Source organism: Panthera tigris, chromosome A1 (genome assembly GCF_018350195.1).
Source record: "Panthera tigris isolate Pti1 chromosome A1, P.tigris_Pti1_mat1.1, whole genome shotgun sequence".
Taxonomy (NCBI): Eukaryota; Metazoa; Chordata; class Mammalia; order Carnivora; family Felidae; genus Panthera; species Panthera tigris.
The window spans coordinates 162,885,001-162,898,001 of record NC_056660.1 but is presented as its reverse complement, the minus strand read 5'-3'; the positions used below and the strand labels follow the sequence as shown (position 1 = coordinate 162,898,001).

The window sequence follows — 13,001 nt, the reverse complement described above, 5'->3', positions numbered from 1 at the left end:
CAGTCCTATGTAGTGTACAGAAGTCCGTCTTTCTTGAGGACCCTCAGCTCTTACTGCTCAGTCTAAATAGACACATGACCAATTTTCCTGAAACCCCAAAAGCATTTTCCGGATGGAAACACTGCTGTGAATGGTGACAATGCTGCTGTCAACGCTAAGTGTAATATCCTCACAACTACCATGAAAGTCATAGGAGTTTAAAACCCAAAATGGCAAGATTTGACTGGACAACTCTGAACCTTCTGCACGTCAGTTTAATCACTCGCTTTAAAAAACCCACGCTACCGTCAGTATTTTGGTTTCTAAACTATTTACTTCTGCATCAGAACAAGGAAGCTCCATGAGGACAGAGATCATTTCGTCAGACATAAATAGGCACACTGAACTTGGTTTTTAATGAATACTTTCAACCACTTAAAATGTTAGTGAAGTAACTGGAAGCAACGAAGCACAATGGTAAGACAATAGTAACAGTCAATAATACAGATTTTGGAACCTGAAAAATCTGGTTTCTAACAGAGGTTCAAACGTTTACTAATAGCAAAAGTTTATTAGGACGAGTTAAGTGACCTCTCCAAGCCTCAGTACCTACCTCTGGAAAATGAGACGAATAATCTAACATACATCATGGAATTGTTGAGAAGTACATGAGAACATATGTAAATCACCTGGCACACATAAGAACTCAGTCAATGGCGGCTATCTTTAATATTTAATCTGCCTGAAACAAAAACTGTATTTTTCATTGAAGAATTTTCAAAAGCAAAACAATACCCTATCCCAGCGTCGGGCAAGGATGCTAGGTGCTAAAGCCAGCCATGCTTCCTACTTCCCCAGCTAAGCCTTCCAGCACACTAGATCAAGACAAGTATCACCCATAAGAATTCAAAGGTCGCAAACTGCCAGAAGTCGTCCATAAACTAGTAAATGTGATACAATGGTCGCCACCCTCGTTCCTTCTCCCTCCAAGCGCGCGAGGTGCAACAATCGAACTCATTAGGTGAGGGAGAGACCTGCAGCCTCCGTTTTTATTCTGGAAAGCTGCAACGCAAGGGCCTTTTTGTTCTCTTGAAGTGGGGGTGCAGGCGGCGAGAAAAGGGGCAAAGACTGAAAACAAAAACAGCGATCTCGACCCACAGCAGTCCCCAAACTCGAGGCTGCCTACTTTGGTGGAGCGAGCCCACAGGCTAGAGTACCAGCTTAGGCGCTCGGCAGTTCCCTTCTGGCTGGGCTGAAATCTCGTGTATCTCAAACCCAAGAAATAAAAAAGGGACGCAATAGAAGAGAAGAAGAAATCCAGACGCGAAAAGCGCCTCAGGGCTGTAGTGTCACTCCTTCCTCGCCCACGCTGCCTTTTGCTCTGGCACACGCCCCTGGGAAGAGCGCGTGTCTGGGCTCCGCAACGCGCAGGAGACAAAGCAACTGCCCAGCAGCGGCCTCGGTGACCGGGTTCGGCAACTCGGTTCTCCTCCGGTCCCGGAATCCTCACCTGCCACCGCTGCAGTAGCCACGCGAGCTGCAGGAGATAGCCGAGCCCACTCGGGCTTCGGTTTCCCCTTTAATGCCGGAGACAGGAGTGAGGTGTTCGTCAAAAGACTACAGCTGTTAGGTAGGACGTCGGTCTCCTCTCTACAGTAGCAGATGAAGGGCCACGCAGAGGTTCTGCAAAGCACTACACCACCTCCCTTATCTCGGTCGCGCCTCTCCCCGCCCGCCTCGGGTCTCACCAAGAAATCTCACCGGGCGGAACGATTTCCGGCAATTGCCAAACAGTCCGCACGGCCCTCATAAGCACACACCTCTTAAAGACACCGGTAGTTCCGCTTCCGGCAGCACCAGATAAGTCGCGAGAGGAAGCTTAAATCCTGTCGTTTGCTTTTAGGACCACTTTCGGTGAGTGGTCGTCCCGGTATGCTTTGTTATGTCTGATGATTTTTAAAGTGAGGCATCACCTGACAGTAATTTCAAAACCATTTCTATCGACTAGTTTAAGAAAGGGTTTAATTGACTGTGGAGATTGCGCAGGCGCTCTTGGGGCGAGAGGGCCTTGCTTGGGCGTTACGGCGTCCCGCGGCCGCTGAGTGGAAAAGGGGCGAGTTTTGTTGTCAGGCTTGGGGAGGTGCCTAGTCTGTGTAACCGAGTTTTACTTGATGGTCTTCCTGCTTTTGTTAAATTTAGCTGGACCTTGCCCTGAAGAATTGATTAACGAGCCATTAAGCCTCCCTGGAAATGCTCTCTAATAGTTAAAATAGCGTCCGAGAGTCAGAGCAGGTTCAAAAATTGACCGTGGCAGTTGGCTGACATGAACGAAGTCTCCCTACTTACTTTATCATAGTTGCCATTTAATCTGAAATATTCGCCTTTCGCACCAAATTACAATCTCCTGTGGCGGGGAGAGACGCGAATTCAAGGGACAATCTTGTCCCGTAGTTCTAAAGGCAAAGTACACACTTTTTTTCTGTGGACTTTTCCTTTAAATGAGCTTTTCTGAACTAAAGTGGAGAAATAATTTTCAAAATGGAAATTCACTTATCACATGTGGCTTCATGTGTATGCATATAGGGATGAAGGCATTTTTTTGTTAAAACCAATTTATAGGTTGAATCAGATTAGAAGTGCCTGGTGTAATTAGATTTCCCAGTCTTTAACATTACATAAAATTATGCTTTTCCTTTTGTCAGAGATTAAAGTAGACCAACGCAGAAGTAAAAATAATGATCACAAGTTCACATGTTCATTGAAATGTTACAGATTTTAAGTTTTTAAGGTGGAACACATGCATTTAACAACTTTTTGGAGGCTTAAATTGGTAGCCTTGATGGGTTTTGTCCAATCCTAATTTTATTTAAGGTGATACTTAACCACTTCATTTTATTGCACACAAAATAAAATGATTAAAGGAATTAAGTAATAAGTATTTATACAGGTACTTACTGATTTTATTTGACGTTGTATTAGGGACATAGTGTTAAAGCTCAACCAAGTTTGATCCTGACAGTTCCTCCTGCAAAATTAGAAGTTGTAGTCAGCCACCTTCACCTCCTTTTCTCATTCCTACTTTTTTTAATACACAAATTCTTAAAAATAAGAACATATTTAAAGAAGTCCTAAACTTCATTTTTATAACTTAAACCACTTAATTCTATCCTGTAAACGATACCTTCATTCAACATTTGGGTATAGGAAGATATTTAGGTTTGTTCTAATATTACAGTTTAAAGCCATTTTCTTTATATTCACTACTCAATTGGATGGTTTTTAGGGATCACATGGTGAGTGTACTTTGACAAGAAAAAACTACTGGTTCTTTGAGTTACTCTTGTGTATAAATGCCAATTTAAAAAAAAAATTTTTTTTTAATATTTATTTTTGACACAGAGAGAGAGAGACAGAGCCTGAGCAGGGGAGGGGCAGAGTGAGAGAGGGACACAGAATCAGAAGCAGGCTTCAGGCTCTGAGCTGCCAGCACAGAGCCTGATGCGGGGCTCGAACTCACAAACTGTGAGATCATGACCTGAGCCGAAGTCGGCCGCTTAACCGACTGAGCCACCCAGGCGCCCCTATAAATGCCAAATATTAACAGCAAACTTTAACCTAACTTACACGATTTTCCTTTCTGTGAACTGATTTTTCTTAAGTATTTAAGCTTGTGAACCCCATTAGACTATAAACTCATTATAATGTATTAAATAACTCTTGAGTCTTCTGGGTTTTGATGTTAGCATTACAACAAACAAACATTGCCATAAAACATTAATCACCATAAGTGAAGAGACAAGATTTTCAATCTTTTTACTTGTAAGGAAAGCTTTTGAGAAAACAAAGTGTTCTTTACTACTTTGAACAGCTTGATGTGGCTGATAATAGTGAAATGTTTTAACAGTAATTGTATATTGCTTGACTATTTGCAAAGGACTTTCCAAGTCTTTTCAATCTCATTGATCCTGATATTTATGAAGAAGGAGGGATAAGTATTATTTTCTTTTTTCATATGTGGATACTGAGACTTAGGTACTTAGGTAGCTCTTACACTAGAAATTCTGACCCCTAAAAGTCTTGACTTCTTTGACACACCCTTCTTGGAGTGCGATAGATATGCAAGTGAAGTATTGTTTTCCTAAGTGAAATAACAATTATCTTTGGAACATGTGCCCTTTTCTTTTTTTTTTTTTTTTTTTTCTAATTCAGTGCTATCTTTCCTATGAGGAAGAGCAAATAATTCTTTATTCATTTACAAATAGTTGAATGTCCATTGTGTCCCAAACCATGTGAAATGATTAAAAATTAATATCGCTTTCTCATATATAACCTGAATTATTAATTAAAAAGTATTTTATAAGTTTTCTAGCAGAGGCCTGGGCCAAGAATTATTAAATCTGAGGACAATAATTCAGTTATTAGTGTAGCAGGGGAAAAAAAGCCAACGGGAAATTTGAAGCAACATAGAACAGGCTGCAAATGCCTAGTGCTTGCACTTACTGTGTTGCTTTGTACAAATTGGATAATGTCTGTGAACCTCTATTTTCTTATCTATGAAGTAGATATACAACTAGTACCTACTTGACAGGATGTTGAGAGGATCATCACAGTAAAGCACTGTATAAATGTTTGCAATTTTTAAAAATTGCTTTTGCAGTTATTTAGAGAATTCTCCTTTAAAAAAAAAAAAATTGTTCCCTGTTCCTGTAGTTCCTATAGTTTTGGCTTTTCTGGATATTGTATAAAACAGTAGCATATAGTGTGTAGCCTTTTGTGTCTCACTTTTTTTACTTAGCATAATGATTTTTGAGATTCATCCTTATTATTAAGTAGATTTTCAGTTTGTTCCTTATCGATGTTCCTTATCAATTCCATCATATGGATCTACCATAATTTGTTTACCCATTCATCCACTGATGAACATTTGGTTCATTTTCAGATTTTAGCTGTTAGGAATAAAGCTTCCGGAAACAGTCACATATACATTTTTGTATGAACATATAATTTCTCTTTAGTTAAAACTGTTTTCAAACATGTTTACACCATTTTTTATTCTCACCAGCAATGCTCTGTACCCTTTGTAGTGCTTAGTATTGTCAGGTTTTGTTTCTTTTTTGTTGTTTTTTTGCCATTTTGATGGATGTGTAGTAGTATCTTAGTTTTTATTTGTATTTTTTTAATTGTCTAATTGTGTTGAACATGTTTTCACCTGTTTACTTGCAAGTCATCTTTAATGAAATGTCTGTTCAATCTTTTGCCCATTTTTTAGTTGGATTGATCATTACCTTACTGAGATTTGAGAGTTCTTTTCAAATTCTGGACATAAGTTCTTTATTATATATGTGTACTACAAATATTTTCTCTCAGCTGAGATTGCTGTTTTCGTAAAATTTAAATTATTTCTTTTATGGATGGTTCTTTTTATTTGCTCTCTGGAAATCATAGCTAATGTAAGCTCACCAAGATTTTCTTTTTTGTTGACTTCTAGCAGTTCTGTAGTTTTAGGTTTTACATTTAGGTCTATGACCCATTGGGATTGCTTTTTACACATGGTGCAAGTTATGAATTGAGGTTCATCTTTTTTCATATGGGTGCTTAGTTGTTCTAGCATCATTTGTTGTAAATATTATCCTTTCTCTATTGAATTTCTTGGCATCTTTGTCAGAAATTAATTTACCATTTCTTTGTGGTTGTTTCTGGACACTATTCTGTTCCATAGATCTTTGGCTATCGTTTTCCGATACCACAGTCTTGATTACTATAGATTAAAGGAAGTCTTGAAACCAGGTAATGTGAAATTCTTCAACTATATCCGTGTTTTTTGAACTTGTTTTAACTAAGTCTTTTGGTTTTTGAACTTGTTTTAACTATTCTAAGTCTTTTTGGTTTTCTATTTAACTTTAGAATCAGCCTGTCAGTTTGTACAAAAGAGCTGGCTGGGTTTCTGATTGTGTTGCATTGATTTTGTAGATCACTTTGAGGAGAACTGACATCTTAGGAAGTTTACCCAGCTTTTTCTCATTATTAGGATGGGAAGGGCTCTTGTTCCAGCATTCTAGATTCTAAGACAGAAGCTTCTGTGGGGATTTTTTAATGCTATTTCAGAAAGGAATAATGTATTTCCATTGTTGAATATTATAATTTACCAATTTCTATCTAAATTAACCACCTGAAGTTATTTTCCTTATCTGGAAAGTGTGAGATTGAATCATAATCTCTGGCCTTCCTTTTAGTGGTAACCTACTGTGTTCTACAGTCAAAGATCTAATTTTTACATTTGCCATGTGGTATATTTAATTTTTCAAAAATTTATTCATATTTCCTTACTTCTTGAAAATTAAATTTACTTTTAGTATCCTTTTCTATATTTGTGTGATACCAGAGAATAGAAATATGAAATATAGTAAGCCTTCTGTTAATAAAATTGGTCTTCCACATTAGAAAGCCTTATTTCAATGAACTTTTTTTTCTGGAAGCTAGAAACACGTATCACCAAGAAAGGTGTATGTTTTAAAAGTGTAAAAATTAACTTTGAAAGAGAAAATGAAATAAGAAATCTTATTCTTCTATGAAATTAGCTCTTGCTTTTTTTTTTCTTTATTTGGAAAGTGCTTAGAGAACAGAAATAAGAGATTGACCTAATAGGTGCTTTCTATCATATACTTATAGAACTTAGTATTAACATTGATATCTGCCAGGTTTCTTTGGTTCCAGTTAAACATTTGACAAAAACTTTCAGTCTGTACCTCTGATGAACCTATAATTAAAAAAAAAATTTTTTTTAATGTCTATTTTTGAGAGAGACAGAGACAGAATGCGAGTGGGTTAGGAGCAGAGAGAGAGGGAGACACAGAATCCGAAGCAGACTCCAGGCTCTGAGCTGTCAGCACAGAGCCTGACTTGGGGCTCCAACTCACAAGCTGGGAGACCATGACCTGAGTCGAAGTTGGACACTACTGACTGAGCCACCCAGGCGCCCATGAACCTATAATTAATAAATATCAGTGTTCTGGGGTACCTGGGTGACTCAGTCAGTTAAGCGTCTGACTTCAGCTCAGGTCATGATACTACTGTTTGTGAGTTCAAGCCCCGTGTCGGGCTCTGTGCTGACAGCTCAGATCCTGGAGCCTGCTTTGGATTCTGTTGTCTCCCACTCTCTCAGCGCCTCCCCTACTCATGCTCTGTTTCTCTCTCTCTCTCTCTCTCAAATAAGTAAACATTTAAAAAAGAAAAAAAAGAACTCACACAACAACCGAAATAAATATATATATATACGCATATATATATGCGTATATATATATATAATCAGTGTTCTCAGTCTACAGCCTTTCCTTAACATCTAGATATTTAACTCAATAAATCTAGTTTGTATTTACTTGTTAAATGCTTTAACTCACAGTTCTCAAATTGTGTGCCAAAGCTTTCCTGGACATCATAGTTAATTGACAGGATGCCATGGAATATTTTAAGCTTTCAAAGAAGCACAGCTGTACTCAACATCTATCAGATCTCTTGTGGACTACTAGTCTGAGGTAGTTCACAGTTTCAACATATGGTCACACTACATTGCTTTCTTGATATCTTCGCAAAACTGGTTTTTTAGATGGTTGCTGTGGTAATAAAGCAAATACTGCATGAAAATCAATGTGGAAGAGGAAATGAGGCCAGCAGGGTCTAATCTGATTGCAAGCTTTGAGAATTTGTACACTGACTAGCAGGTACATGCATACCATTATAAGTAATTGTAATTATGTAAGAATAAAATAAAAAGATTATTTTATTCTGCTTATATGTATTTTTCAAGTGGTTTCTCAGTTTTTAGGGCTTAAAGTTCTTTATATATGCTGAGTATGAGTCCTTTGTTAGATATATATATTAAAAATATCTTCTCCCAGTCTGTGGATTAACTTTCCTTTCCTCTTGAACAGGCTTTGATTTTGATGAAGTGCAATTTGTTATAATTTTTTTCTTTTAAGAATAGTGATTTTTGTGTCCTGTTTAAGCAGTCTTTACATATCCCAAGGTTTTGAAGATCTTTCTATATTTTCTCCAGAAACTTTATAACTTACCTTTCATATTTAGGTTTGTGACTTATCTGGAATTAAGTTTGTGGAAGATGTAAGTAGTTAAGATTCATTCCCCCCCCCCCCCCGTACATATAGCAGATATTTCCAGCATCATTTATTGAAAAGGCTTTCTCTTCCCCCCTTTGTATTTATTTATGTCTTTGTTGTACATTGATTGTATACATGTGGATCTAATTCTGGACTCCTTGTTCTGTTCCAGTGACGTATTTGTCCATCCTTATGCCAATACTTCACTGTTGTATTAACTATAGTTTCATAGTAAGTCTTAAAACCTGATCCATTCATTTTTGATATTTTTTAGAAACTGTAATAAGTTACATTTGTTTGATTTTGGGATATAGCTATCTGTTATAAAATGAAAAATGCATATACTTAGTATTTAGTTGAAAGTGAATAAACTTAGAACAAACTGTTTTATAATACATTACAGAGATAATTAACTTGTTTTTTAGGTTATGAGAGGACAGAATTAGCTTTGCAGAAACTTTGCTTTCAAAAATGGCTTATAGTTCATGCTAACCCAAGATTAAAAGATGTTATAAATGTACTGATATCTTCACTGGAAGTTATGAAAAGATCAGAAACATAGTTATTGAATGTGGAAAGTGATATATCATAGGGGAAGACACTTAATAGGCTATTTAAGCCATGGGTTCCTAGGCACACTCTATTCTTTTTTGTTCTAACATTCTCTCTGCAGTAGCATTCTCTTGTAGCCTCCTCCCTAGATTTTCTAGTGGTCAGTAAACATCCGTATTATTTTTAGAAATAAAAACTTTATGTATTTGTATCAGAGCCCTGGTAGGAAATAGAAGATACATTTTACTGGGAATTTGAAGAAAATTTAACGAAGCTCCTCTATAAAGATATAAGAACAGGGTACGGGAAATCAACATGGAACCTGGAGATTAGTAACAGCAGGAAATAAGGATGGCATAGTACCTCTGAATTAACAAGAAGAAATGATGTTATAGACTTCTAATGAGAACTAGAGACATGGAGGATGGGCTACTCAACAGGAGCTGTAGTTATAGAAGGTTGCAGCCTAAACCAAGGAAGGACCTGTGAAACGAATATCCTGACTTCTTCTCCATTCTGATTTGCCTGCTGGTACCTCCCATTGGACAAGTCTAATCAGAAAACTATAAATGTAGTCTGTAAGGGTCAGTCTCTTTGGGCACAGTAGCAGGGAAAGAAAGGCCAAAAATTGATCTGGATTGATGAGAGTGGTGGCACACCCAATACTCTGCACAGAATAATTCCTTTTAGCTGAAAATATGAAAGACAAGGTCTTTTTTTTTCTTTTGAATTTAGTGATTTTCCATATAATTTATGATCTAAAATAGACACATTTTATTTTGTTTTAATTTTGTCAGTGCACCCAGAGTTTTCTTTATAACATAAAGTATGTACAGGACCAAAAATCATTTCTCTTCAAGAAAAGCAGCTTAGATGCAGTTCAGAAGAGCATATGATGAGATCTAGCATAGCTAAATATCTTCTTTTTCATTTATCATTTGAACATTTCCAAAATCTCATAAATTATTTGGATAGGCTTTGTTTTTGCATTTCCCAATGACCATAAATATATTTAGGAATAATATAAAACTATTTCTGCCTTTTATAACCTATCATGTATTTAAATGTCACATAACAACCATCTTAAATAAGTGACATTTCAATTGATGGTAGTGAGAGACTTGAAGCAAAACTTTTAGAAGTGTACTTGTTTATTTTCTTTTTTCCCATTATGTGGAAAATTTTCAGCATTCTCACATGGAAAGAGACAAGATAATGTGTCATGATGTATCTCAAAAATAGCTTTTGAATATTTTAGTTCATATACGTCACACAGTTCCTTTTCTGTACTATAATTATCTCCGTCACAGATAATATCCCGGGAATGTTCAATTCATATGTAAGCAGAAATATGACAGCAGCCTGCACTGAAATAGCAACTGCACAAGCTTATCATTTAAGTTATATCTTTAAATATCTTTTACCTAGGTTCATGATGGTCCGTAGTGGAAAAAATGGTGACCTTCATCTTAAGCAGATTGCGTATTATAAACGAACTGGTGAATATCATCCAACTACGCTACCAAGTGAGAGGAGTGGCATAAGAAGAGCAGCAAAAAAATTTATCTTCAGAGGTAACATTAATGCCCTACATCTTAAGTAAAAAGTTAATATAGATGCTTTTCCATGTGTGTTCTCTGTGGAGTCCTGAGAATTTCTGCAGTAACTGGTTGTTGCTTAACAGTTACCAGTGTAATTGATGATGCCACTCACTCAAAAGCAAAATAAAAATGACACTGAAGCTAACTGAATGCCAGCAAGCATGAAAAGGCCATTTTAAATCATAGACCGAAAATGATACCATGAAAAATTAAACACTCACCTAAATTAATCTTGCCTGCTTTTGTTCTCAGGTGGTTCCAACTTTAATGACACTTTCTACCACTTATGTCACTATTAATGAAGAGCTTAATTGATGCTAATATGAAAGTGTTGACGTTAACTTTTCTTGCTATATTTATTCCTGTGGTCTCCCCCTGCCATCAGATATTCTCAGGATCACATTCATTTTTGGACACCTAATCCCCCTGAATGGAATGAATATTTGAAAGGCAGTAGAATCTTTATGTTGAAAGATTATGATAATTTTTCTCTTTCTCCTCTTCACAGGGAAGAGAAGTTTTGAGTTGAAATAAGCTGGTAGTCACCAGATAAATGAATGAATGTTGGTGCTATTAATGGGAGTTTTGTCTATAGGTAGAAAATCAGACTTCCTTAAAAGCGGGTCATGAAGACTATAAAATAATAAATAAACACCTCCTCTTATCTCTCTGTGTATAACCCTTCTTATAATTCCTCTACACTTAGTAAGGACACGTTTTACTTTTTGGTAAAGTTAGGATTCATTCATTTATTTATTTAATCATTTATGCAACAAATGTTTACCAAGTTCCTACTGTGTGCCAATCACATGTTAGGTTGAGGATAATACATTGATGAATAAATTAGATGAGGTTCCTGCTCTTAAGTTGCTTACCTTCTAATTCAAGTAAGGAATGTTCCACTCAGCATATAGTTAATTAAGCACATTAGTAACTTGATGCTGTATTTTGGAGTTTTTTTCCAGTTTGAGTACTCCCATGAAAAGATAATTTTATACTTCTGTGGTTATTACATGTTTTGGTGAGCAAGCTAGCTCCACTGGTATAGTTACAAAATTACAGCAACTGGTGCTCCTCCTATGTATCTAGTAAGTTTAGCAGCTGAAAACCTTTCAGACTGCATGTATTCATTACAAATAAATATGCTATCTTAGAGGGAAAAAAAGAGTAAAAAAAAAAAAATGTAACGGCTTGAAGATAAGGCTGTGATTATTTTAAAACTATATTGGTCTCTAAAAATTGCAATTATATCTTTTTGGCATTATTTATTCTAGAAAAAAAGCTGTTTTATGTTGGAAAAGACAGAAAACAAAATCGTTTGGTGATTGTTTCAGAAGAAGAAAAAAAGAAAGTCCTAAGAGAATGCCATGAAAATGACACTGGAGCTCATCATGGCATATCCAGGACCCTTACTCTAGTGGAATCCAGTTATTATTGGACTTCTGTGACCAATGATGTCAAACAGTGGGTATGGCTTATGTATTAAGAATTTCTTAGGGGTACCTGGGTGGCTCAGTCGGTAAGTGTCTGATTCTTGATTTTGGGTCAGGTCATGATATCACAGTTGTGAGATCGAGCCCCACAGTAGGCTCCTCACTGGCGTGGAGCCTGCCTAAGATTCTCTCCTTCTCTCTCTGTCCCTTTCCCACTTGTGCATGCACGAGAATATTTTAAATAATGTCTTTGTAGTAGATATCCAAAATTCTTTATTGCTCCAGATTTATTCTAGATATTACCTCTTATTAAGCACTTTTTGTATGGTAGTTTTTGTACAAAAACATTTAAAAGGAGTTTTACTTCCCATCAAAATTCTCCTTTAAAATCACTAAAGTATAATTTGAACTAAAACATTATTTAAACATTTGAAAAATAGCATATTTAAATAGATTATTTAGAACCAGGTTTTCATCATTCAACTCTTGTATAGGCAGAATTCAAATGGGGCTGAAATTCTTTTGACTAAATGATTACCTCTCTGATGGCAATCATGTGATCTTTTCTTGAGAGGAGACTATGTTCGTAAGTCAGATCCATTGTATGCTCTCATCTTTTGTGCATATTTCATCTTGATATAGAAAATATCAAATATGGTAGATACCCCAAATCAACTAAAGGTAAAGTCAAGTTGCAAAATAATGAAATTCGTCTGAGTTTTGTAACTTTATGACCTATTAAACCTTCAACTTCTTCTTATAGGAAATTCATCTAGGAATTGTGGTATTCTTACTGGTAGGTCATCTGATTCCTACTGTTTCTAGTGTACTTTATATGATGAATGGTAGGAATTCCTTGGTACGTATATGAGATCCCTTTAATAATTATAATAGTACATTGAAAAGATTGTCATTTCAGGTATAAAAAATTAAACCAACAACTAACTAAAAATCATTTATGAGTTATCAGTTTGTAGTCTATGCATATATTCTAAGACCTCAGTAATTGTATTTGCCTTTATAACCTGCCACACATTACTTTATTCAGTGAAATATTTGCCAAATCTTTATCATTTGAGAATGGATATGATTTTTGGAAATAATCAGAGGTTATTATGAAAACTAGTATATAAGTTGGAAGATAAGACTTTTGATTAAAAGTAACTGTAATGCAAAGACAGTTTATAAAATTTTGTTCACAAGTTGGTTTAAAAGAAGTTTCCTAAGTGGAATTCTAGAAATATGTTGAGCAGTGGCAGCATCCATATGTTAATCAATTCTCATCCCACTTACGTAAAAACCTCCATGACAGCATGGGCTTT

General features: G+C 36.0%; 2 protein-coding genes across 30 annotated transcripts in view; one reads left to right on the top strand and one right to left on the bottom strand.

The window, feature by feature from the left end:
* PPIP5K2 (diphosphoinositol pentakisphosphate kinase 2) overlaps positions 1-1,784 on the bottom strand; it is a 71,163-nt gene extending 69,379 nt beyond the window's left edge. For 10 of the 14 annotated variants that reach the window (XM_015542920.2, XM_042990781.1, XM_042990782.1 and 7 more), the window contains exon 1: positions 1,490-1,713. The gene's annotated coding sequence lies outside the window, so the exon portion shown is untranslated. The other 4 variants (XM_042990779.1, XM_042990778.1, XM_042990796.1 and 1 more) reach the window with 4 other exon arrangements.
* Positions 1,785-1,802: 18 nt separating this feature from the next.
* Positions 1,803-13,001, top strand: part of GIN1 (gypsy retrotransposon integrase 1) — a 78,866-nt gene continuing 67,667 nt past the window's right edge. For 14 of the 16 annotated variants that reach the window (XR_006219445.1, XR_006219441.1, XR_006219437.1 and 11 more), the window contains exons 1-4: positions 1,803-1,893; positions 10,074-10,219; positions 11,521-11,714; positions 12,443-12,475. Coding sequence is in view for 3 of the 16 variants with exons in the window: in XM_042990859.1 (XP_042846793.1) it covers positions 10,078-10,219; positions 11,521-11,714; positions 12,443-12,475 (369 nt within the window). In the remaining 13 variants the exon portion in view is untranslated. The remainder of the gene's footprint in view (positions 1,894-10,073; positions 10,220-11,520; positions 11,715-12,442; positions 12,476-13,001) is intronic. The other 2 variants (XR_006219449.1, XM_007074969.3) reach the window with 2 other exon arrangements.